The sequence below is a fragment of the Heptranchias perlo genome, chromosome 9 (assembly GCF_035084215.1).
Source record: "Heptranchias perlo isolate sHepPer1 chromosome 9, sHepPer1.hap1, whole genome shotgun sequence".
Lineage (NCBI taxonomy): Eukaryota > Metazoa > Chordata > Chondrichthyes > Hexanchiformes > Hexanchidae > Heptranchias > Heptranchias perlo.
This window is the reverse complement of record NC_090333.1, coordinates 46476568-46502001: the sequence shown is the minus strand read 5'-3', so window position 1 is coordinate 46502001 and position 25434 is coordinate 46476568. Positions and strand designations below refer to the sequence as shown.

At 42.5% G+C, this 25434-nt stretch overlaps 1 protein-coding gene across 2 annotated transcripts in view; it reads right to left on the bottom strand.

Annotated features, from left to right (window-relative positions):
* The window catches only part of negr1 (neuronal growth regulator 1), a 457516-nt gene that overhangs the window by 148357 nt on the left and 283725 nt on the right, over window positions 1–25434 (bottom strand). For both annotated transcript variants that reach the window (XM_067990328.1, XM_067990329.1), the window contains exon 2: window positions 17868–18100. In XM_067990328.1, coding sequence (XP_067846429.1) covers window positions 17868–18100 — 233 coding nt within the window. The remainder of the gene's footprint in view (window positions 1–17867; window positions 18101–25434) is intronic.

Here is a 25434-nt window from a genome sequence, read left to right as displayed (position 1 = left end):
GAGTCCCCTATAGTTGAGCATCTTTATTTGTGGTGTCGTGCCAGCAGCTGTTGTGTGAGAAGTTCCAAGAACCAGGAGGCCACCCGTGAGCAGCCGAAGAGGGGAAACCGGGGCGGGTAAAGTGGAAACCATTTTCTCCATCTCTCTCCCCAGCCCCCAGTCTCCATCTCTCCCCCCATAGCCCCCATTCCCCAGTCTCCCTCTCCAAGCCCACATTCCCCAATCTCACTTTCCCACTCTCCCCCATTTCCCAGTCTCCCTCTCCCCCAGCCCCCATTCCCCGGTCTTCCTTTCCCTCTCTCCCCCATTTCCCACTCTCCCTTTCCCCCAGCCCCCATTTCTCAGTCTCCCTCTCCCCCCAACTCTTGAGCCCCCCACAATTTCAGACCCCGCCCTCGGCGATTTCAGAGCACCACCCCCTAACCTCCGCGATTTCAGGACCCCCGGTTCCGGACGTCCACCCCCCTCCCTCACCGACTGGCAGTTTCCGCCTTTTGTCGAATGGGGAGTTCGTTACCCAGAATCCATAGCGGCAGAGAAACTGCTCTATTCCTGGGATAGGGCCGTGCAAGCATTCAGTCCCAGAGATAAAGGGTTTTTTTCTGCCGCTAAGGATCCTGGGTAAAGAGATCTCCATTCCACAAAAGCTGATTCTTTCACAAGCTGCTGCCTCGCACTCACCTGAACGTCCCGTGTTTTAAGTTGTAAACGGACCGGGTACATTGAAGCCTGTCCGTAATTCATAATTTGCAAGTGTCTGTGGTTTCAAGGTGCAGGTTGTATCTATTGCAATGCAAGTTATTTGAGACAGTCAATAAATGTCTGTTTTTTGCAGGTATCCATTTTTTGGGGGTGTTTGTATAGGTTTCACTGAACTTTACTGATTCTGAGCCCTCCAGTGCCATTCTGTAATGGCCTAAGTGGCTGTGGCTATCACAGCGGTGTTAATTCAGCAAACTCGATCTCGCCATTGATTTTAATGGGTCGGGCAGAGCTACAATAATTAGCTGTTCAACTTTTTCGGCAACGGTCTCTGTGAAGCAGCTCAAAAGTCGTATGCCAATTATGACGTGGTGAACGTAATAGTATAAATCTCTCACGCCATAATTTGCTGGAATTTCTGCACCATAATAATGGCGTACGCTGTAGATGTGCCATTACTATGGTGCATGTTTTAGCAAATTCAGGCCCATTATTTTTGTTGATTTGTCATTTACACATAATATTGGCATGAATTACACCATTGTGTGCTTATAAGCAAAAGAATGAGTGGGTAATTAATGATCCTGCACTCTCAACAGGGAACCACATTCATAGCAATTGCAGCTTGGAGACAGGACTACAATATTGCATCCCCTGGTTCCCATGGTCCTTTTGAGCACAACTGTCCAATGGGAGCACAGATTTACCCCTTAAATGTTTACCAGATAAGTTTGCATAAAGATAGTCCTTCTCTCTAAGTGATGATACATTTGTCACAATTGAGTCAAACTATTTGTCCAGTGTGTCCGGAGAGTGTTCTTCTATTAAGTAAGAATTATTCCCATCTAGTGTGGTGCTTGTTACATTGAAAAAATATGAAAATATTAAACATATAGACCTGGAAAATGCATATTTTTGAAGTGTGATTGACTAGCACCTTATTTTGATATCTAGTTGATAGCACATCACCAAAGTTGAAAACAGTGGCAGCGACAATGAGATAAATCAGATATTAGTGGTTACGTGATGCCAAGCTTGGGTTTTACAAGCTTGTAGATTGTAGAATGAGGAGAAGACTAAAGGAGATAAGTAATTCCACAGTATTGAGGATGTGGGTGAGAATGAAATAGAATAGAGGTGTCTTCAGCTTATTGTATTTGTCTCTGTGTATTATCTTGCCAAATTACAAGAAGTCAGGATGATGGATGGACTCATACTTTGAGGTGAGGTTGAATGATGACAATGTACTACCAGTTTTATGAGGCACCTCCACCCACACACACACACGTACGAACACCTCCATTATTGCTTAAACCTATGAGGGCTTTATTCTTTGAGTCGTCTTTACTTGCTCCGCACTAGTGTGATTTCATCAGACAACTGTGTGTTTATCCTGACTTCTATCAGATCTGCATACTATAGCACTTGGCATACCGGAGAAAGATGTCGGCCCCGATTTTACTACAACCTGCCTGACGAGAACGGGGCAGGTGAATGGTTAAAATCGCGAAAATTGACTTACCACTCCGTTCCCACCAGAAACCCGGCGACCGCAATTTTTAGTGTAGAGCTGACTCAGGTCGCAAACGCACCTTCCGGAAAAAAGTGGGTGCCTTATGAATAAATTCAAATAGGGGTCCGATAATCCTACTTGGACCCTGACACAATTTTAACTGCGGCAAACCCGCTACGTAAAACTTTGCGGCAATGACGTCATGAATTGACTGATATGTCTGCAAGCTGCATTTAAAGGGGCACTCACCTGCAAGCACACAGGTCACTAGGATCTGTGCGCCATTGTGCGTGGTGTACTCCAAGGAAGTTCTGAGCAACTAGTTTGCTTCTTTCTGATATTTTCCCTCCTACCTACTCTCATTAATCTTGTCATGCGTGCTGTTTCTGCTTCACTCTTTTGAATGGTCGACCAGTTGGAGGAAGAAGTGCAGCAGCAGCAGCAGCCTGAAGAACCAGGACAGGCAGCAGGTCGGCCTGTTAGAAGACAGCAGGTGAGAGAAGCTGCTTGTAGAATTTTTAAACATTTAAATCACAAAAGTTGCCATAAACCTACCCATTCCAATTTTCCAATACTATCAATAACTAACCTCTTACAAACTCCCTTACTCAGGGGCCTTCAGCTTGTATTCTGCTGCATTTCTGGAGCCTTCGTCCTTTGGTTGGGTCGTGTTTTCTGTGCAATGGCTCATGGGTGACCTGAGAGCTTAGTCCCTCTCACTGCTGCTTTATCTGTTCCAGTGATGTTTGCTATGATTCAAGTCCACTCCCAACATTTTTTATTTCTCCCTCAGATCAAGGCCAATAGCAGAATCCATATGTGAACCGACATTCCCTATGACTGTAACTTACCATTGAAACCGTGCAATGAACAGCAGTTGCATGCCGTAAGATTAACAATATATGATCATACTGCTGGGTTAAATATTGCACGTTGCATTGGATACATACCATATAATCCGGATCCCTTTCTTAGATGGAAAAACACCACACTTTTAAGCCATTTATTTCAGGCTAACGCTACATTACAGATTTATTATCAACATAAAGTTTACAGAAAAGCAAAATCAAACCAATAGTCAAATGGTAATACAACAGTTAACTTACGCTGATACTTCAGACTGTTTCTGAAACCAAAACAATTAAGTATTATAATTATTAGAGTCCTTTTCAAAGTCCATTAACTGATTCTTTTAACAATTCTGACATGGAGCATGCTTATGACCCAAAGTTCTGTCTCACCACTGTGATATAGACATAAAAGGTTGAAACAAGTGAACTGAAGAAATTGGCGAGAGTCTGCAGAATATATTCCCTCATTAATAGGCCAACAAATAGAGAACTGTCTATAAGAGCGGCTCACATTTCATGTTAATGAACACTGACATCAGTCATCTGCTTTGCCCAGCAATTACTCCATGTTGCAGAGAATGCCTACCTGCCTCCTCCTATGAACACCCTTCCAGCCCCTCACCTGATTACTTCATCAGTAAATCTGACCCAATTTCCTGAGGTCTCAGGTTGTGTCTAGCAAAGGAAAGACAGCTTCCATCAAACCCCACTTAGTTCACGAAAGGAAACATTATGCTATATATAATTAAAATTATAAAGGAAAAAACATGAAATACCACAATTTTATAGTTGACAGCAGGCCAGAGATTAGCTTCCATCACAACACGGACATTTGCACTTGCAGCGTTTTCCCAGCTTCCATGCATGATCAATCACGATGTGTTCCCAACTGGTGGAAGGAAAATCTATGGGCCGTTTGGCACACTCCTGCTAAAACAGTTCCTGCTCTGCCTTGTTGTGAGCAGAACCTCTGCCTGCCCCAAACAAAGCCAGTGATACAGGAGGAGGCTGAGCCAGAGGCAGGGACTCCCAACACCAGGAGTTTCCGCATCCTCGACATGGGAGCAAATCAGGGCAAGATCAGTGGCCGGTTCAGCCAGTGAACGCAGGCATAGTGGTCTGTTGGCTGATACAGGTGGGGACCACTTTGGGAAACAGACCAGTGATGTGGCCTAGACCCAAAAATACCAAGAATTATTCCTGGAAATTTTTCATCCCTCTTCCAGAACCAGTAGCACTGGCCAATTTTCTAGCCTAGGTGTACACCTAGTGGTGTGGGCACATACCATTCTTATGTAAATTAAGGGACCCTCCCCAGACCCTATGAATTTTGGCATGGTCAGATGCTCTCCTTCCCCCACCCCCCACCATACATTTTCAGCACCAATGTTTCTCAGCCTTTCAGCATGTATGACTTCTAGCTATGGAAAATTCACTGCTATTTATTAATGAATCAGATTGTTCACTACAGTAAAAGGAGCATATGAGGAGGCAGCAGTTTACTGAAAATGAAATTAGTTAGGCATGGCCCGAGAGGTCTATTCCGGTGGGTTTACTTATCACCTGGCTACTCCACTACCAGCTTAGGTCCTTAACTAGCTGTGAGAAATGCAATGGGAGATCTACTAGTTTCATGTTATAAATTTCAAATGTTAATTTTCTATTAAAATTGGTATTTTCATCCAACTGTCCATATTATTCCTAATTTAAACATAGAGGGGGAAAAATTTGATAGGTACCGTTTTTGGGTGTAGGTAGCGTGGTGTGCTATTACCCCGTGTCCAATGGCCCCTGCGCAGGCAGGATGCAAGTTTCGACCCACCCAAGGACTTACCTGCAATCAGCCTTCCTTTCCAGGCATTGTATGTGGAATAAATGCAATTTGCACTTTCCACCACCAGAGAGAGCTCAATCTCTTAAAGGGAGGATGTTTCATAGAAATCTCTTAAAGGTAGCAGGTAGCTGTTATTTGATGAAAATAACAATCTACTGTCTGCACGGAGTCTGAACAGAGATCAGACATTGCACACGTGAAACACAGATGCAGGTCCATCCCTATGTTTACACATTGATGAGTTATGTTAAAACATTGAATAAAGGTTGCACACTACTAAATCCCACATCCTCCAATCTGCACACCAGGCCTCACCAATCTGCTGATCTGAGTTGGGACCAGGCCTACGAGAGTGCATGCACCAAGGTTCTCTGCTGATGCACTAGAGACCTTGGGTGCAAGAGGTGGACAGAAGGAAGGACATCCTATATCCGCAGGGGATGGGGGGGGGGGGGGAGGGGCGGGTAAGAGGCCCTCCAGACATATACTCAAAAGGCAGTGGGAGGCAGCGGGGGACGAAGTCAAAGCCAGGCGCACAGCATCATGAACGTGGATGCAGTGCAGGAACAAGCTCAATGCTTTGACGAGTGGTCAAGGTGAGTGAGGTCAACTGTCAAGTGGCGTCTCCTACCAACTGCACGATGCACTACACCCCCCATCACCCACATACCAATTACCTCTTTCCATCAGTACTCCATCCTTCCAATCAGATGCTTCCTCTCACCCTTACACATTACCACTGTTTCAAGCCGCCCACCCACAACTCACAGGCCACATATACTGGCAGCTTTTCAACCATGACAGGCACATCACCCAGACACACATCCCACTTTCTTGCAGGAGAAGGTGGCACATATCAAGGGGCAGCAAGTGGCAATGGCATTTAGCTGTCAAGCCTGTTCCACCATTCAATGAGATCATGGTGGACCTGTGACCTAACTCCATGTACCCGCCTTAGCCCCATATCCCTTAATACCCTTGGCACACAGAAATCTATCAAACTCAGATTTAACTTTCACAAGTGAACTAGTATCAACTGCTGTCTGCAGAAGAGCGTTCCAAAAGTCTCCCACCCTTTGCGTGTAGAAACATTTTCTAACATCACTCCTGCATGTCTTGGCTCTAAATGTTAGGCTATGCCCCCGCGTCCTAGTATCCAAGTCGAGGAGACCTCCAAAAACAGTTACAAATGTCTCGGCAGCCAGAAGCAATAATCCAGCCACTAACCTGTAAATCCTGCATGGTCCCTTTAAATAGCGCTGGTGGGGGGGTCCGCCAGGCACTCTAAGACATGTTCAGATGGTCGGGGTTAAGACTGTGCGTTGCGTTAAGCATTAAGTGCCAAAATGGTGTCTATCACTTTAAATCAGCGTTGCACACTGATTGAAGCCATTTTCTCTCTACTTTACACGATTCCAGCGTTCATTATCTGCGCCTGCGCCAACTCCTATACCAAGATGGCGTCTGGCGCACGTCATGCTGGAAACGTGCATGTGCATCCAAGACGTCATCTTGGATGTCGGAGAGACCATGTAGCGCCGAAACAACGGGTGCTACACGGCCCAATTTAGCGCCCATATTCTTTTCCCTACAGATCTTTACAATTGTTCTTTAATACTGAAATGTTTGTTGATTAAACATTTACATCTCAAAGAAGACAATCCCTGCACCAGACCAGTAGGTCTGAGCCCCACCCAATATTGGGCCTTGGGCCTCATTTACGTGAGGCCGGCAAGCTGCATGCACCTGCTGGATGTCCCCAAGCAGCTCGCTGGCAAATACCATTTGAATTTCGGCCCGCTGTGTCACCGGGATTTATATAGTGGCTTTAATTTAGACAAAAACATTCCAAGGTGCGTCACAGAGGCGTAAGGAACGGATGCAGAGCTAAAGAAAGAAAGATTAGAAGAGATTCCTTTGGGGTGCATGAAGAAGCTAATTTAATAAGAGAGCAACAAATGCAGGTCCAATAACACTATCATGTACACACCCATATTGTGCCAGAACATGTCTTTACTGCTCTGCCACACTTATCAATGCATGTCATAGATGATTCAGCTTTGCTGTCTCTGCTTCACAAGATGGGCTGTCACATAGCCATGCCATTTCTTGCAATCTGACCTGCAGACATTTGTACCAGAGGGATGGCTCATTCCATGGGCATGCATTAAACTTTTATGCCACTGGATCCTTCTAAGCCACCACTGGTCACATATGCCAATTTAGTCAATTGGCTCTCCACCTATGTATTAAATGTGAAAAGGAGGCATCAGCTGGACAGGAACCTGGAAATTATGGTGTATGTGTAAACATTGCTGAACATCTAGAACAGCGGTGTCAAACTCATTTTCAATGGAAGGCCTGATCCGATATCCTGGCACTTGGTGTGGGCCACATTCAGCAAAAGGTATTTGGACATACCGAGGATAGAAATTGGTATGCATTTCGCCCGTTTTTTGGGCACAAAGCGGGCGCAATAAACATTAATTTCAGGTCTTGCGCCTAAATATGCAAAAAGGAACCATGCCTACTTCAGGATCCTTCTGCAAAATGTGTGAAAATCTAGGTGGAGCACATGCCGAGCAACCTCCAACTTGTTTTTCCAGTTCTACAGCAGCCTAAACAGCAGTCCTTAAAGGAACTGCTGGAGGTCGCTGAAGAAATGGTTAGGAAAGTACTTCTTACTTCCCATTCTGTGGAGTGTGGAGGAGATGCTGAACAAATAGCTAAACAGCTAAGCTGTCTGACTGAAGAAAGATTGCCGTTTCCTATACTGCAGTTTTGTTGTGAAATTTAGATAATTTCATTTTACTCTTACTATAAACAAAAGCCCCATTTATTCAGGTATAGTTTCCAGGCCCTTACTATGTTTGGAAAAAAAATACTTTGATGTACTCATATAATTGCAAACTACAAACCATCATGGGCCATAAAATTTAATGTTTATCATATTTATTACCCACTGTGAAATACTGATGCTAATAAAAATTTAAATGATCACTAATAAAATTCAAGTCTGAATGTCTGGTGCTATTTTGTAAATTTTTATCTCATATATACATGAGGGAGAGAAAGAGAGTGACAGAGAGAGAGAGAGAGAGAGAAAGTGAGGCCATCTAGCAATAAATTCTACTTAGTATATTATTCATACTGGTCAAGTTCCTCAATCAACTGGTAATTTTTCAACCTATCTTAAGAAATGAACTAGTGTAATTTTTGACATTATTGTTTAGGGGCACAGTGAAGTTTTTTTTTCCTTCAGTGTTTTCCCTTATTGCTTAGAAGTTTTGACTTCCCACAGCACCCACCCAAGGCCCATAGTTGGGAAGCCCAAACTATTTGCAGGTTTGGGCTTTATTTAAATTTTACCAGTGAGCTGCTGGTGCCAAACAGGCGCTGCATTGCAGCTCGCCGCTTTCAGATGGCGAAAAATCAGCTGGCTTCTGCGTGGAGCTGGCCGGCAGGTAGGGCCTGTTGGGGATGAGGGAACGGATCTTGGGAGGGTGCAAGAACGGGCTGGCAGTGGGCTGGAAGATCTTTGTGCAGCCAGGAGGAGCATAAATCTTTTTCGTGGCCTCACAAAAATCTTTAAAGAACTCCAAAAACTTACCTTTTCCTGAGAGGCCTCCAGCGGTTCCGTTAAGGGCTCGCATGCACGGTGCATTTCTCACCCAAATGTGCATTAAAATTGCAAATCGGTGTCCTGCAACTGGCATAGGACCACGATTACATACATAAAAAGACGCCTGCCTGTTTTGGGTAGAAGTACTGCTCACCCATTTAAAGGCCTGCCTGAAAATTGAGTCAGTTGGGCAAATCGGTGTCCATGGTTCCCACTGGATCTTCTTCTGCCGGTTGCCCTTTTTCAGACGAGTAACAGGTGGCTGGCAGTTGAACATTCCCCCAGACTTGGAATTCAATCAGGAGCGGGAATATTTAGCTAATCTTTTCTCCCTCCCTATACCAGGGTACTAAGGTTAGTTATTATACCTGTACTGCCAACCCCGGTTGCGAAAAGCTAACTGAGCAGAGACTGGGGATTGAATCTAGAGCTTTCCTGGTCTGAATGGATCAGTACCACAGGATGTGGTGCAATTACTAACTAACCCATTAGGGGACATTCTGAATTCCTCCTCCGCCCCAGTACCTTGTCAATGTATCAACAAGTCCCAGGCCAAAGACTGCCAATCAGTTGTAAAAGTTTCTCTTTCCCCATATAGCCCAGCACTTGAAGCAAATATTTCTGAACCAGATGCCAAGCACACCTGTTTCTTAAGTGCTCAAGAAATTACTGCGGACTCATGAATTCAGCCTGTTCAAATCAGACTATAAACTCATTACAAGTATTTGCAGGAGGAGGGTTGCATGTGGTCATTCTATTGGACTGCCTTCCAATCCAATAATGAAGTGCACAATAGTGCTGACTACCATCAGCCAAACATTAAATTCCATAGCTATATTTTGCCAGATTGCTAAACAAATTTGCCCTGCGCCATATTCAGATGCCAGTATAGGTGGTCTACAATTTCCACCCTATGCCAAAAATGCTAACTATTTTCTATGTAAATGTGCTGTGATTTGTTTCCTGCCCAGCACAGATGCTATATCAATAACAGAGACTAGTATCTCAGTAAAAACTGCTGCCATTCAATGTTTAGACAATGTGTTCATGTAAACTCTCTCTCTGTGGTTGCTAAACCTCCAGCTAAAATCAGTCCAGGGATTAATTCAGAATTTAGTGCCGGTAGTATCTGTGCCCTTTCAAAGAGGAAGACTAATTGTTTTCTATGCAAATGAATACAGCTGCTATGAGGTTTTTCTTGCCACCCGACAGAAACATTATCCCGCCAACAGAATCTTGGAACAGAGGAGCACAGAGGTGCAAAATAGATGGCAACACTGCGATACCCCTGATGTGCCGCCCCTTTGCGTTTGAGCAGCACAGAATCACTTCAAATCTGTGTTTAAATTGTTCTGACTGAATTCAAATAGGAGTGCATGTCCAGACAGGAGAAAGTGGGAACAATGAATGCATTTGATTGCACATTTTTAAAAAAAGCTCCAGGATGAAATCAACATCAGATCAACACCAAAGGAAGACAGTGAATGCAAAACAAGGCTTCAATCAGTTGCTCCAATTCACTGCTTTTCCCCTCAGGTGGGGTCAGTGGCAGAGGTCAGCAGCTGACATGGTCCCATACTGGGATCACATCCAGGAGCAATTTCGGCATCTCTATGCATATACAAGCAATCTGGTGGTATCTGGGGGTCCTGGTGCAAGAAAATCAAAAAGTTAGTATGCAGGTGCAACAGGTGATCAAGAAGGCCAACGGAATGTTGGCGTTTATTGCTCGGGGGATAGAATATAAAAACAGGGAGGTATTGCTGCAGTTATATAAGGTATTGGTGAGACCGCACCTGGAATACTACATACAGTTTTGGTGTCCATACTTAAGAAAAGACATACTTGCTCTCGAAGCAGTACAAAGAAGGTTCACTCGGTTAATCCCGGGGATGAGGGGGTGAACATATGTGGAGAGGTTGATTAGATTGGGACTCTACTCATTGGAGTTCAGAAGAATGAGAGGCGATCTTATTGAAACATATAAGATTGTGAAGGGGCTTGATCGGGTGGATGCGGTAAGGATGTTCCCAAGGATGGGTGAAACTAGAACTAGGGGGCATAATCTTAGAATAAGGGGCTGCTCTTTCAAAACTGAGATGAGGAGAAACTTCTTCACTCAGAGGGTGGTAGGTCTGTGGAATTTGCTGCCCCAGGAAGCTGTGGAAGCTACATCATTAAATAAATTTAAAACAGAAATAGACAGTTTCCTAGAAGTAAAGGGAATTAGGGGTTATGGGGAGCGGGCAGGAAATTGGACATGAATTTAGATTTGAGGTTAGGATCAGAACAGCCATGATCTTATTGAATGGCGGAGCAGGCTCGAGGGGCCGATTGGCCTACTCCTGCTCCTATTTCTTATGTTCTAATGAATTTGTGCCTTAAACTCAGTGCAAATGATAGATAGCCAACAATTCTTCCTCCTTCATGCATTATCACTCAGACTCATCACACCGTCTCCTATTCTAACTGATTCTTTTCGAGGAACTCAAAATTGTAGAAAGACTTATTTCATCAGTTGTCGGCAAAATGCTGGAATCCATTATTAAGGAAGTAGTAACAGAGCACTTAGAAAATCATAATATGATTAGGCAGAGTCAACATGGTTTTATGAAAGGGAAATCGTATTTGACAAATTTATTAGAGTTTTTTGAAGATGTAACTAGCAGGGTAGATAAAGGGGAATTAGTGGATGTGGTATATTTGGATTTTCAAAAGGCATTCGATAAGGTGCCACATAAAAGGTTGTTATGCTAGGTAAGGGCTCATGGGGTTGGAGATAATGTATTAGCATGAATAGAGGATTGGTTAACGGACAGAAAACAGAGACTAGGGATAAATGGGTCACTTTCAGGTTGGCAGGCTGTAACTAGCGGAGTGCCGCAAGGATCAGTGCTTGGGCCTCAGCTATTTACAATCTACATTAATGACTTAGATGAAGGGACCGAGTGTATTGTATCCAAGTTTGCTGACGATACAAAGCTAGGTGGGAAAGTAAGCTGTGAGGAGGACACAAAGGGGCTGCAAAGGGATATCAACAGGTTAAGTGAGTGGGCAAGAAGGTGGCAGATGGAGTATAATGTGGGGAAATGTGAGGTTATTCGCTTTGGTAGGAAAAATAAAAAAACAGAATATTTTTTAAATGGTGAGAAACTAGTAAATGTTGGTGTTCAGGGAGATTTGGGTGTCCTCATACAAGAAACACAAAAAGTTAGCATGCAGGTACAGCAAGCAATTAGGAAGGCAAATGGCATATTGGCCTTTATTGCAAGGGGGTTGGAGTACAAGAGTAAGGAAGTCTTACCACAATTGTACAGGGCTTTGGTGAGACCTCACCTGGAGTAGAATCATAGAATCATAGAAAGGTTACAAAACGGAAGAAGGCCATTCGGCTCATCGAGTCCGTGCCGGCTCTATGCAAGAGCAATCCAGCTAGTCCCACTCCCCTGCCCTATCCCCGTAGCCCTGCAATTTTTTTCCCTTCAAGTACTTATCCAGTTTCCTTTTGAAGGTCATGATTGAATCTGCCTCCACCACCCCCTCAGGCAGTGCATTTCAGATCCTAACCACTCGCTGTGTAAAAACGTTTTTCCTCATGTTGCCTTTGATGCTTTTGCTAATCACCTTAAATCTATGTCCTCTGGTCCTTGACCCTTCCGGCAATGGGAACAGTTTCTCTCTATCTACTCTGTCTAGACCTTTCATGATTTTGAATACCTCTATCAAATCTCCTCGCAACCATCTCTGTTCCAAGGAGAACAATCCCAGCTTCTGCAATCTATCTATGTAACTAAAATCCCTCATCCCTGGAATCATTCTAGTAAATCTCTTCTGCACCCTCTCTAAGGCCTTCACATCTTTCCTGAAGTGCGGTGCCCAGAACTGGATACAGTACTCCAGTTGTGGCCAAACCAGTGTTTTATAAAGGTTCATCATGACTTCCATACTTTTGTACTCTATGCTTCTATTTATAAAGCCTAGGATCCCGTATGCTTTTTAAACCGCTTTCTCAACCTGCCCTGCCACCTTCAATGATTTGTGCACATATACCCCCAGATCTCTCTGTTCCTGTACCCCTTTTAGAGTTGTGCCCTCTAGTTTATATTGCCTCTCCTCGTTCTTCCTACCGAAATGTATTTGCATTTTTCTGCGTTAAATTTCATCTGCCACGTGTCCGCCCATGCCACCAGCCTGTCTATGTCCTCTTGAAGTTTATCAATATCCTCCTCACTGTTTACGACTCTTCCATGTTTTGTGTTATCTGCAAATTTGGAAATTGTGCCCTGTACACCCAAGTCCAAGTCATTAGTATATATCAAGAAAAGCAGTCGTCCCAGCACTGAACCCTGAGGAACACCACTGCACACTTCCTTCCAGTCCGAAAAACAACCGTTCACCACTACTCTCTGTTTCCTGTCCCTTAGCCAATTCTGTATCCATATTGCTACTGCCCCCTTTATCCCATGGGCCGCAATCTTGAAGGTAAGTCTACCGTGGGGCATTTTATCGGACGCCTTTTGAAAGTCCATCTCCACCACATCAACTGCACTGCCCTCATCTACCCTCTCTGTTACCTTATCAAAAAACTCTATCAGGTTAGTTAAACATGATTTGCCTTTAACAAAGCCGTGCTGGCTTTCCCTAATCAATCCACCCTCATCCAAGTGACTGTTAATTCTGTCCCGGATTATCGCTCCTAAAAGTTTCCCACCACTGAGGTTAAACTGACTGGCCTATAGTTGCTGGGTTTATCCTTTTTTGAACAAGGGTGTAACATTTGCAATTCTCCAGTCCTCTGGCACCACCCCCATATCTATGGATGTTTGGAAGATTATGGCCACAATTTCCACCCTTACTTCCCTCAGCAACTTAGGATGCATCCAATCCGGACCGGATGACTTATCTACAGTATACAGTTTTGGTCTTCTTACCTAAGGAAGGATATACTTGCCTTAGAGGCGGTGCACTAGATTAATTCCTGGGATGAGAGGGTTGTCCTATGAGGAGAGATTGAGTAGAATGGGCCTATACTCTCTGGAGTTTAGAAGAATGAGAGGTGATCTCATTGAAACATATAAGATTCTGAGAAGGCTTGACAAGGTTGATGTTGAGAAGTTGTTTCCCCTGGCTGGAGAGTCTAGAACTAGGGGGCATAGTCTCAGGATAAGGGATTGGCCATTTAAGACTGAGATGAGGAGGAATTTCTTCACTCAGAGGGTTGTAAATCTTTGGAATTCTCCACCCCAGAAGGCTGTGGATGCTCAGTCGTTGAGTTTGTTCAAGGCTGAGATCGATAGATTTTTGGACTCTAGGGGAATCAAGGGATATGGGGATTGGGCGGGAAAGTGGAGTTGAGGTTGAAGATCAGCCATGATCCCATTGAATGCGGAGCAGGCTCGAGGGGCCATATGGCCTACTCCTGCTCCTGGTTCTTATGTTGTTACATTCAATCAGTGTTTTTTTTCTCCTAAAATGTGTAGGCTTTTAATACTCAAACTTGAAGTCATGTGACCATTATTTGATTTAGCTGATTTTCTCTCATATTCTTTTCATTTGTTGTTGTGTGTCCTCAACTATGGCTTTGGTCCTTCATATAGGTTAGTCAATTATATATTAAAAAAATTATAAAATTTTGGAGATATCCGTACTGTGCAGACATCTCCTAAGCTGCTATTGATGAGGCTTCACATCAGCTGATGAGACATTTACACTGTGGGTTAAGAAAGCACCCCCTCCCCCGCCCCGCCCCAGCTGACTCCACTAAGATGAAGCATTGCACCATCCTGAAGTCTTCCATCTTGTGACCAATGCAAGAGCTAGTGAAGCTCTACTATAGTGGTTTAGTAAGTTGCATCATTAGATAAGAAATTCATTCAAATCCAGGGCATGAAGTTGAGAGTCCAATGTTCTGCTTTTCCCTTATTGCTGAGAAACTTAGGTGAAAGGCCAAGACCTCTATTGTGGGGCATCACTAATATTGACAAAAATAGGAGAGAAGATTGCTGCTAGAAAACAAAACAAAACATCTGAATAATTACAACAAAATGTAAAAGCTAGGCATATCCAAGCCCTAATGAAAATAACAACAATAATTTGCAATTTATAGCGCCTTTGACATAATGTAATAGCTGGGATTTTTTTCGAAGCTGCTCCTGTTCTGCCGTTTACATGCAAAGGTATGGAGAGGCAAGGCAGTCAAGGGACTTGTAGATGAGGACAAGAATTTTGATTTCAATGCATCATCGAATGGCGAGCCAATGGAAGTAGTTGAAGACGAGGTGACAGGCTAGTGAAACTTAGGAGCATGATGAGGGCAGCAGAGTTTTGGATAAGTTGCAGTTTACAAAGGGTGGAATTCAGGAGGCTGGCAGGGAGAGCAACGGAGGCTGGAGTTGATGAAGACATGGATAAATATTTCAGCAGCAATAGGAGGATAGCAATGCTGCAGAGGTGGAAATAGGCAGTTTTAGTGTTGGCATTGAAGCTCAGCTCAGAGTTAAACTAAGCAAAAAGGGGAATGGATTCAGGAGATAGAATGTAGAGTTTTTGTAGGTGTTGAACACGATGGCTTCAGTCATGCCAATATTACCTTGAACAAAGTTCTTGCTCATGCATGACTTGATGTCGGACAAGTGGTTAGATACCACAGTGCTGGTAATGGAGTCAAAGGTGGTGTTGCAGAGTTAGAGTGGCGTGTCGTTAGTACACATGTCAAAGCTGACCACAGTGTATATGAATTTTATTGCTGAGGGGCAAGAAAAGCAAGGGTGCAACCGTGGGGCCTCAAAGGGACTTTGAAGATGCAGGGGAGTGGGTGGTGGTGAAGGGAAAGAAGCCATTGCATGAGATATGCCGGCTGGGACAGGTAGGGTGGAAACTGGACTAGAGGGATTTGAACAGGAAATGATGGGAGAGGTGATGTCATGTTCAAGGACCTTAGAGAGGAATGGAAGGTTGGTAATAGGGTTATTTATTCAGGTAGATTAAAATTAGCAAGCTTCAAATGAAATTAAAGATTACAGGAGGTCTTTTCCCACAGAGTAGTAGAATATGGAACAGGCTTCCAGAAAAAGCAGTGAGGTTGTGTTGAGTGACACAATCAAAAAGATAAAGATCTGTTTGGAAACAGGATTTGAAGCTATAAGGATCAGTTAAGACTGAGATGATTAAATACTCAATAGGACAGAATAGTCCTCTTCTGCTATAGCTGATGTGATGGGGCAGCAAGCCAGGGTTGAATAGTGGAGATGTGAGGTAAGATGAATATTCTTTTGCTTTATTTGATTGCCCTTGAGGATCAGGGAGTTTTAATGCCCAGCTTTTCCTCAGGAAATTAAATAGATTGGGCAGTGTACATGATAGGGTTGATTGCATATGAAATACAAAAGGAACAGACTTGATAGCTAAATTACCTATTTCTTATATTAAAGCAAAGCAAAGTCTGGTGTAGCATTTGGTTCACATTGTGACTAAATAGTCGCTGCTGTGCAAAAACAATGATAACTAAAATGAAAAGAAAAGCAAACTTTTGCACTGCAGGTTCATCTGATAAAATATCATCACTATCAGGTATCAGATTGGGTCAGATGGTAGCATTTGCACATCTAAGGAACATAGGAATAGAAGTAGGCCATTTAGCCCCTTGAGCCTGATCCGCCATTCAATGAGATCATGGCTGATCTGTAACCTAACTCCATATACCCGCCTTAGCCCCATATCCATTAATACCCTTGGTTAACAAAATCTATCAATCTCAGATTTAAAATTAACCATTGAACTAGCATCAACTGCCGTTTGCGGAAGAGGGTTCCAAACTTCTACCATTCTTTCCTAACTTCACTCCTGAAAGTCCTGACTCCAATTTTTTTAGGCTATGTCCCCTAGTCCTAGACTCCCCAACCAGTGGAAATAGTTTCTCTCTATCTATCCTATCAGTTTCCCTTAATATCTTGAAAACTTCGATCAAATCACCCCTTAATCTTCTAAATTCCAGGGAATATAACCCTAGTTTGTGTAATCTCGCCTCATAATTTAACCTTTGGAGTCCAGGTATCATTCTAGTAAATCTACGCTGCACTCCCTCCAAGGCCAATATATCCTTCCTAAGGTGCAGTGCCTGGAACTGAACGCAGTACTCCAGGTGTGGTTTAACCAGGGCTTTGTATAACTGTAGCATAACTTCTACCCCTGGTATTCTAGTCCTCTAGATATAAAGGCCAGCATTCCATTAGCCTTTTCGATTATTTTCTGCACCTGTCCATGACATTTTAATGATCTATATACATGGACCCCCTAAGTCTCTTTGGACCTCCACTGTTTCGAGCTTTTCACTGCTGGAAAGTACTCTGATCTATCCTTTTTAGGTTCAAGCTTGTGAGTTTTAGCTTCAACCCAAGTCTTGGAGCACATAATTTAGTCTGATATTTCTGTGCACTATTGAGGGAGTGCAGGTGCTGTGTTTTAGATGAGACATTAAACCGAGGTCCTGTTTGCCTGCTTATGTAGATGTAAAAGCCCCATGGCACTACTTGAAGAAGAGCAAGAAGTTCTCCCAGTAACCTGACAATCATTCAGATTAACTGACCATTTATTTCATTTGCTGTGCACAAATTGGCTGCTGCATTTGTCTAAATAACAACAGTGACTACACTTCAAACAGTAATCAATTGGTTGTAAAGCCATTTGGGACATCCTGGGAATGTGATAAAGTGCTATATAAGTGCAAGTTCATCTTTCTAACACATTTAAAAATTGCCATTTCTGTTGTGAATTCTAGCAATGTGTTAAATGTTACTTTAAAGTAAATCTGTAGCATTGCTCCAATGGCTTCATTATAAATACACTGCTCAGTCTGGATCTCACCCATACAGACCTGGAAGATCTCAGGTCCAATCTCCAGTCTGTGCTGATTTGGCTAACTTCAGCTGGAATGGCAGTCAGGATGCTAAAACTGGCCTCAGCTCTCCTAGGCTAAGGAGGGAAAAAGTCATCCAAGCTCAGGTCTCCTGATCACCATCCACTGACTAGAGCTGCATTTTTGACTGATAATAAGATCAACCCTCTACAATGTCCTTTACAGTGTCTAAATCACATATGAAGGAGAACTGCCTCTTGCATTGGTGCCACAGGGCAGCATTGCCTGTGGAAATGTACCTCAGCATGAGTCAGAACCTTCAGGAGAAGAGGGAAGAAAATTGAGTGAAAAAGTATGTCTGTCGGCAATTAACATTATATATTACTGGACTATCTTGGGCTTAATAGAATTGCATATTCTCCCTCTGATTTCTTATGTTGATACACTAATGCAAGGTTCCCCATAACATGCAATCTTTTCAAATGGCTTACCTTGTACTATCAAATGCATTTGTGATGTCTTGGGATTATGTTGGGTCTGGACTGAACAGGTATATGGGCCATCATCAGTGACTTCTACTTTCTGAATCCGAAGACTATATTCCCGTTTATTGCCTGATACGATTGACACCCGTGGGTCCACAGACCATTTGTCGCTCCCTGCAAAAATGATGCTGGACCGGTTCAACCACGCTCCCTTTGAAGCACTGTCTTCAAGATAGCACCTATGGACAACAAAAGAAGTCAAAACTATTAGTTTTACATAATGGTAACACAATTTCATACCATAATTTTTTTTTTGCCTTTCTTTGCAAATTTCAGAGCTGGGGAATGGAACACTTCATTGTCAGCAGCAAGCATTTCCTTGTCAGGTGCAGCATGGCTAGATGCAGAGTAATATTTCCTCTATTTTACTCCAACAATAAGCATTAGTCTTAACATTAGGCCTAACTGCTGCACCAAAGTTATCCATTTTCCACACCCACTATCCTGCCAGTTAGCAGTGAATTCGGCAGTTTTGTGCATTGGAGTCATGGAAATTGCATTGATACTGCTCAAACTCTACAAGATGCACTGCAGCAACTCACCAAGGCTTCTTCGACAGCACCTCCCAAACCCGCGATCTCTACCACCTAGAAGGACAAGAGCAGCAGGCACATGGGAACACCACCACCTGCACGTTCCCCTCCAAGTCACACAACATCCCGACTTGGAAATATATCGCCGTTCCTTCATCGTCGCTGGATCAAAATCCTGGAACTCCCTACCTAACAGCACTGTGGGAGAACCTTCACCACACTGATTGCAGCGGTTCAAGAAGGCGGCTCACCACCACCATCTCAAGGGCAATTAGGGATGGGCAATAAATGCTGGCCTTGCCAGCGACGACCACATCCCATGAATGAATAAAAAAAACCTAATTTTAAATGGAAACCGTGCAGCTAGTAGACAGTGGAATTTTTTATTCCTGTTAGTCTGGTCTGGATTTGAAGTCAGGGGGGTGAAATTCAATTTCGATAGTGGCACAAAAAAGGTGGTCGCGGATCAGCTGCCTGTTACACACCCCAGCCAATGTTCCTAAAGAAAAAGCAGAAGTGTGGTATAACAGGTGACTGATCCGCTACCACCTGTTTTGTTGAAGTTGAATTTCACTCCTCAGGCATCAGAGATGAAAGTTCAATATCTAATCCTTTGGGGGGCTGCATTTCCTGCCTTTACTAGATGTGCTTTTAACAACTGGTGAAAAATCTTGTCAGTCTCACTTAACCGTGAGGTAAAAATGTGTTGGTAATAGGAACAATATATCCCATTGCAAAGAGCTTATCTTATTAATGTACTGAGCATGCTCAGACAGCACAATCTGTCATGCAATGAATACTCTTCTGCAGAGAAACTGAATGAAAGACCAGGAGAGTCTCATGATTCACTGGGGCCTTTAGGACGTCATTCACAGTTTGGCTTTTGTACTCCTTTAGTTAGTATTGCTTGAATGATCATAATGTAGTGTAGTATAGAATGTCGTATAGAAACATAAGTCTATGGCAGTCTATGGTATTGCATAGTGTATCTAACCCTGTCTACATACCACCAAAGCTTAGAAGCAGTTTTTGCCAAAGTAATTAATATTGTGTTGCTTACCCGCTTTTAAAAAAACTGGATTAATGTTTAGTTAGGATTGTGATTGTGAGTTGTAAGAATAAATGCAATAGAGATGATCAAATGCTGCCCAGAATTAGAATATGACTGTTCTTGAGCGCCTGGAACCATGGAAATGTCTTGCTAAGGAAGGCAGTCAGTCATGGACGTATAATGTGGAATATATGGTTAATTAGGTTTTCAGGAGTTTTGCTTGATTTACTTTTTGGGTGCAAAAAGAAACTTGGCAAGTCCTTTCCTCAGAAGATAGAATTGCTTGGATAAGGTCCACAATGGAAGAATTGTATGAGGTCTGTGGAAAGAATTAACTTAATGGTAACCTTCTCATTACAGGACCCACACCTCTGATTTCACATAAATTAATTAAAATAGACAGATAATCAAAGTCTACAGGAAAACGATTTCCTGAGCAGTGCTCCCTGTGAGTGTTGCTTCTTGTTGGGAGCACTGGAACAGGGAATCAGCCCATAAATACTTTCTTATGCTCCTGTAATTTCATTAAAAAAAGAAATAAGCTCCATAATTTAAATGGTACCATCTTAGCATGTCCCAAAGTGCTCTACATCCAATGTTTTTTTTGAAGTGTTATTACGCAGACAAATATAGCAGCCAATTTCACACAAGGTCCCACAAACAGCAAATGAATGAACAAATGGCCAGATAATCAGATTTGGTGGTGTTGATTATGGGAGCACAGGGGTGCTTGGGCCAAGGTCAGCAGCTTTCCAGCTGAGATCTCATACTGACCCTTCGGTTCAGTCAGATTCTCCCCAGTTTCCAGAGATTTCAGCGAGGGAGCCTCACAGATGCGCCCCCAAACCACTAAAGGTCTGTTCGTACAGACTCCTCCCACTGACCTTGTAAACTGTGGCAGAATCAGAGGCAGATTTCCATAGCAGGCACATCCTGACACTTATGCTGGGATGTGCTCTCCCACAGATTTTCAGTGCCTATGTGTTCAGGCCATTCTGGAGGTTGAACCCACCACTTTCTGACTCATACGACGGAACTTTCAACTTCGGCAGGGTGTAAAACTGCTGGTATTTTGTGGTGTTTATAAAGGGCGGCCAATCTGATACCGCCAATTTTACACCTCCACCAAAGTTAAAAATTCCGCCCATAGGGTGAAGTCAGGTGCACTGTCCATAATTTTCCATTTATTTACTTTACACAGAAAATCATGGACAGTACACCCACGATTTCCCGATACATCAATTGCTGCGTGCAAGGCCCTGCCGGTTAAGAGGTACTTTGGAATGTTTTGCTGACACTTTCTGTCATGTAGATATGTAAATAAGTCCATACTACTTAATGCCACATTGTGTACTGTGCCCAGAAAATCATCCATCAATCTCATGACCTACAAAGAAATGTTGACTTCAGAAGGATATTTCACTATGTTGCTGCTTCTGATGGGTAGCCTCGCCCGCCTGAAGTGCCTTTTGGAAATTCAGGTGCTTGCTGTGCACGCTGTTTCGATCATCAATTCGAATGTTCAGTAAATTGTGTCCACGCTTGAAATTCTGATGTGTCCCGCTGCGAAATGAGGCTCCCTCATTGGGAGCGCAAGGTTCAAAAATTATTCCTTGGAACTATTCAGCACATCAGCTTTTGGTGCTGTAGTCAGGACCTTTTGGAGAAGTGACTACATCAAAGATTGTGCAGCATTTTCTCAGAGCGCTTCCCACAACATCTCACTACAAAGGAATCTCAGAAGGATTCTTGCTTTGATAAAAGTTGTGAACAGAATACACTGAAGGAATAAATAAATTTGATGTCCACTTATATTTTAAAATTGATGAAACATTTGCTAATGTATTAACTCACTTTAAGTGAACTTTTAGTCATTTGTGAAATAGTTTTCTGATGACTGAATGAACCAGATTAACCCGGGAAATTTCATGCACTTTTTAAACAAATTCTGGAGGTCAAAGCAATTTTATGTGTGTGTCATGTGGCATAATTCAGACCATGAATTATATGCACACAGACTTTGACATATTCAATTATAGAATGCAATTTATTTCAGATTTGTTAGGAGAACTACAGTCCATCAAAGAGGGCCAAGAAATATATATGGAGCAGCTACAAGTCCCATAAATCATGACCATCAATATCAGTGACTGGTGAAATGTCAGATCATTAACATGCTGTAGTTAAGTAAAAACTACAATTTAAAAGATAGCACATTCCGTTACAATATTCTCAGTATTCTATCTTGTAAGCATAATTGGCCAAGTATGTTTCTAAAAACACTTAACAAACACACAAGTGACCCATTGACAAAGCACTAGGTCTGTTTCAATGGCTCCAGTTAGGTTTTATCTGTGTAAGTGTGAACATCTCATTCTACTTTAATTTGTAAAAGTGGGGCAGCACTCAAATAAAGACCATGCCTGTTCAGAAGAAAAATATAATCTGCAAAATTAATTTGCCTTTCTCTTTCTTTCAAATGCTGACTGACCTGCTGTGTACTTTTTATATTTTTATTTTTATTTTAGCATTAACAACAATATGAGTCACGTGAAATGCAATGTTTTATCTTTCACATAGCTATATGCTAACTGGTACTCTCCCTGACATTTCTTGTTCTTCTACTTTACACATTCAAATTGCTGGTCAGTGACATTGAGGCCAACTGTAGCAGGCCCACCAGTGCCCCAGCCTGGAACAGCTAACTCAGCATGGGCCAAGGATCAAAACTGAGACCTTGCTGGTCCTTAAAGTTCAGTACCACACCTGGTAATGTATCTTTCCAATGCGTTATTAGAGCACAATGATGGAAGATTTGACATAATAAATGAAATGAACCATTTTGAAAATGTACAGGGATCTGAGTGTAGAGTCTCAAGTAACGATCACCTGCACTTCAGCCCTGATTTTAACTCTGGACGGATTTTGGTGGATAGGTAGTGAAATGAGTTGGAAACTCACCTGCCACTTCAGAAATTAGGCCAGACTATTGGATGAGGCCTCATTTAAATCTCACCGGCCAACTTCCTGCCCAGATCGCGGAAAATCACATAGCTCGGAGGCTGCCCGCTGAGACGTGGTAGGTGGTGGGTTTGGTTTCCTGGGGCATCCCACAGGGGTCTCATGTTTGGGAACGGGGGTGGGGGGAGGAGTCTGGGGCAGGGGGAGCCTAGGCTTTCCTTCTGGGGCCCGGAGGAGCACACCTGGTCCTCCTGGCCCCACAAAGGAAAGAAAAAACTTACCTTTTTCGGCCCTATCTTTTTCCTGGCAGATCGTGACTAGCTTTCACCTGGCAAGAAAGCCACAGCAGCTTCCAAGCCCAGGCCAGAGTTAAAATTACAATCAGGTCTCATCGGCATCCAACATACATATGTAAAGAACGACCTGGCGGCTTTGTGTAGGTGTCCTTGCCACCTGCTTAGGAGAGCAGGTTAAAATCCCAAATGTTGGGATCCTGGCAGTTTTCTGGTGGTTAAGTAACCTGGGCAATTTTAACTGCCCAACCACCCGGTTTTCATCTTTTCTACAAGGTACATGGTTAACAGATTGGAACAATATTAACTTACAAATTAAAGACAAACTGCTTATACATTTAGAATAAATCCAAAAATAAGCACCATTTTAAGGAATTTATGTTAATTAATATGGGTTGTTGAAAAGCCGTACTTGGTATGCAGCCATGATTGACAGGTAGGGAAGGTTTGGAGTTATATAGAATAGAAAACAAAAAATCTTTTTTTGTGGGGATAACGCAACCTCCCTGCTTTCTCACCACTTCCCTACTCTCTTTAGAAACATATCTAGATTTCCTTTTGAATTAATTTATTCTGTCTACTTTAAGGGTCTATCTTCATAATTCATTCCACAAGTCTATTACCTTTTGATTGAAAATTCACCTAAATTCCTTCCCTACTCCTAATCTTCTCATTTTAACTTGTTTTTCCTGGTATTTGAACTCTTTACCATAGTAAACAATGTTCCTTGATCAACTTACTCAATCCCCTTCATAATGTTGATAATTTCATTGAAGCCAGCCTAAAGGTTCTTCCTTCTTAACGCAAATATTTCAATCTTCTTCACAACTTGAATTCCTGATAGCTGGTATTATGTTAGTTACTCTTCATAAAATAAACCGATCTGCATAAAATTGCTAATATTGTAGTGTTAACATACAGCCAAAATCCAATCAATACTGTTGTAAGTAGCTTTGTAGATCTCCTAATATACAAAGCTGTTGGTTTTCTTGGTAATATTAATCATCTTTAGGCACAGTGACATAATTTTCTATTATTCAGCCAATTTGATCTTTTTTCACATTCATGTTGGAACTTGCCACTAACAACCTGAACTTTTTGTTCATTCTTGCTATATTAGATCATCTTACTCTGTAATTATTCTTCATTAGCTGATAATATAAATGTACCATTATTGTGCAACAGAATAATATTTTGACTATTCACTGTTAAATACCATTAATGAATGCTTTGTGAATAAGCTTCATAAATAAATAAAGATAAGTTGGTCTCATTATCTTGCTTTGATTTTCTGTCATTGCTGCTCATACTTACAAGTCCAAAGGGTGTCCTTGTTCTGCTCCAAACTCTAATAATTTACTTCTTTATTGAATAGCTGGATGTATTAATTGTACAATATAAAAAGCATGAACTAGAATTTGAATAAGATTCTATCAACTCTGCAGTAGTTTGTATTATATATTCATGTAATAATTATTTTGAGCTATTTTGGGATGTCATATAATTTTACAGCCAGTTTCATTTAAAACCTGATAAATGAATATTTTGGTAATTGAAGTAAAGTTTGAAATTTATTCCTGTTCTTCTATATTTCTAGATGCAAATAGCTTTTTGCTAACAATGAACTTCAAGTCTTGAGCTGTGTTGAACAACATACAGCAGCACAAACCAGCACTTCAATATTGGCATCCAAAAAGCAGGAGCTCTGTGCCCTGCATAAGTCCACTCCCTCAATTTTAGAATTAGGGTTAGGGTTATTTCTTTGCTGCATCAACAAAAACAACAACTTGCATTTACATTGTGCCTTTATCACAGAAAAAACACCCCAAAGTGGTCACCAATGATGGGGTGAAGGGAGGGGGGTGCAGAAGAGGCCAGAGTCGGAGGAACACAGAATTCTGAGGGGGAGGGGGTGTAGATTGGCCGAGGTTATAGAGATAGGGAGGGGTGAGATCATGAAAGGATTTACACACGAGGATAAAAATTTTAAATTTGAGGCATTGGGGGAACGAGGAGCCATTGTAGATCAGAAAGGACTGGAGTGATGGGTAAGTGGTGCTGGATAGGATATGGGCAGCAAAGTTTTGGGTGAGCTGACATTTACAGAGGATGGAAGATAGGAGGCCGTCCATGACAGTATTAGAATAGTTGAGTCTGGAGGTGAGAAAGGAATATATGAGGGCTTTAGAAGCAGATAGACCGAGGCAGGAGTGGAGGTGGATGTAAGCGATCTTTGTGATGGAGAGAATATGGGGTTGGAAACTCAACTCAGGATCAGCCTAGTTCAGCCTCCTACAGTGGGCAGGGAGGGTGGTAGAATTGGTGGCAAAGATATGGAGTTTGTGGCGGAAGCCAAAGACGATGGCTTTGGTCTTATGAATGTTTAATCTGGTGGAATATCTTTGTTTGTGCAATTATTTTTTTGATTTAATTTAAAAATTGAAAACATTCATGTTGCAGTAGGTATAGTTTCTGCTGTAGCTTAAACATGGCAGTGCAACACCAAAATTAAGTTCAGCCTTCCCAAAAGAGTTCTTGTTAGGTAACAAAGCCATTTTAAAATATTATTCCTGCAGTTAAAATGGCTCAGAAACATTGTTGAAGACAGACCCAGTGTATCACTCTCATCACTTTGAAGTTGCCTGTTCCAGGTTGGTGACATCAATCCGTGCAGT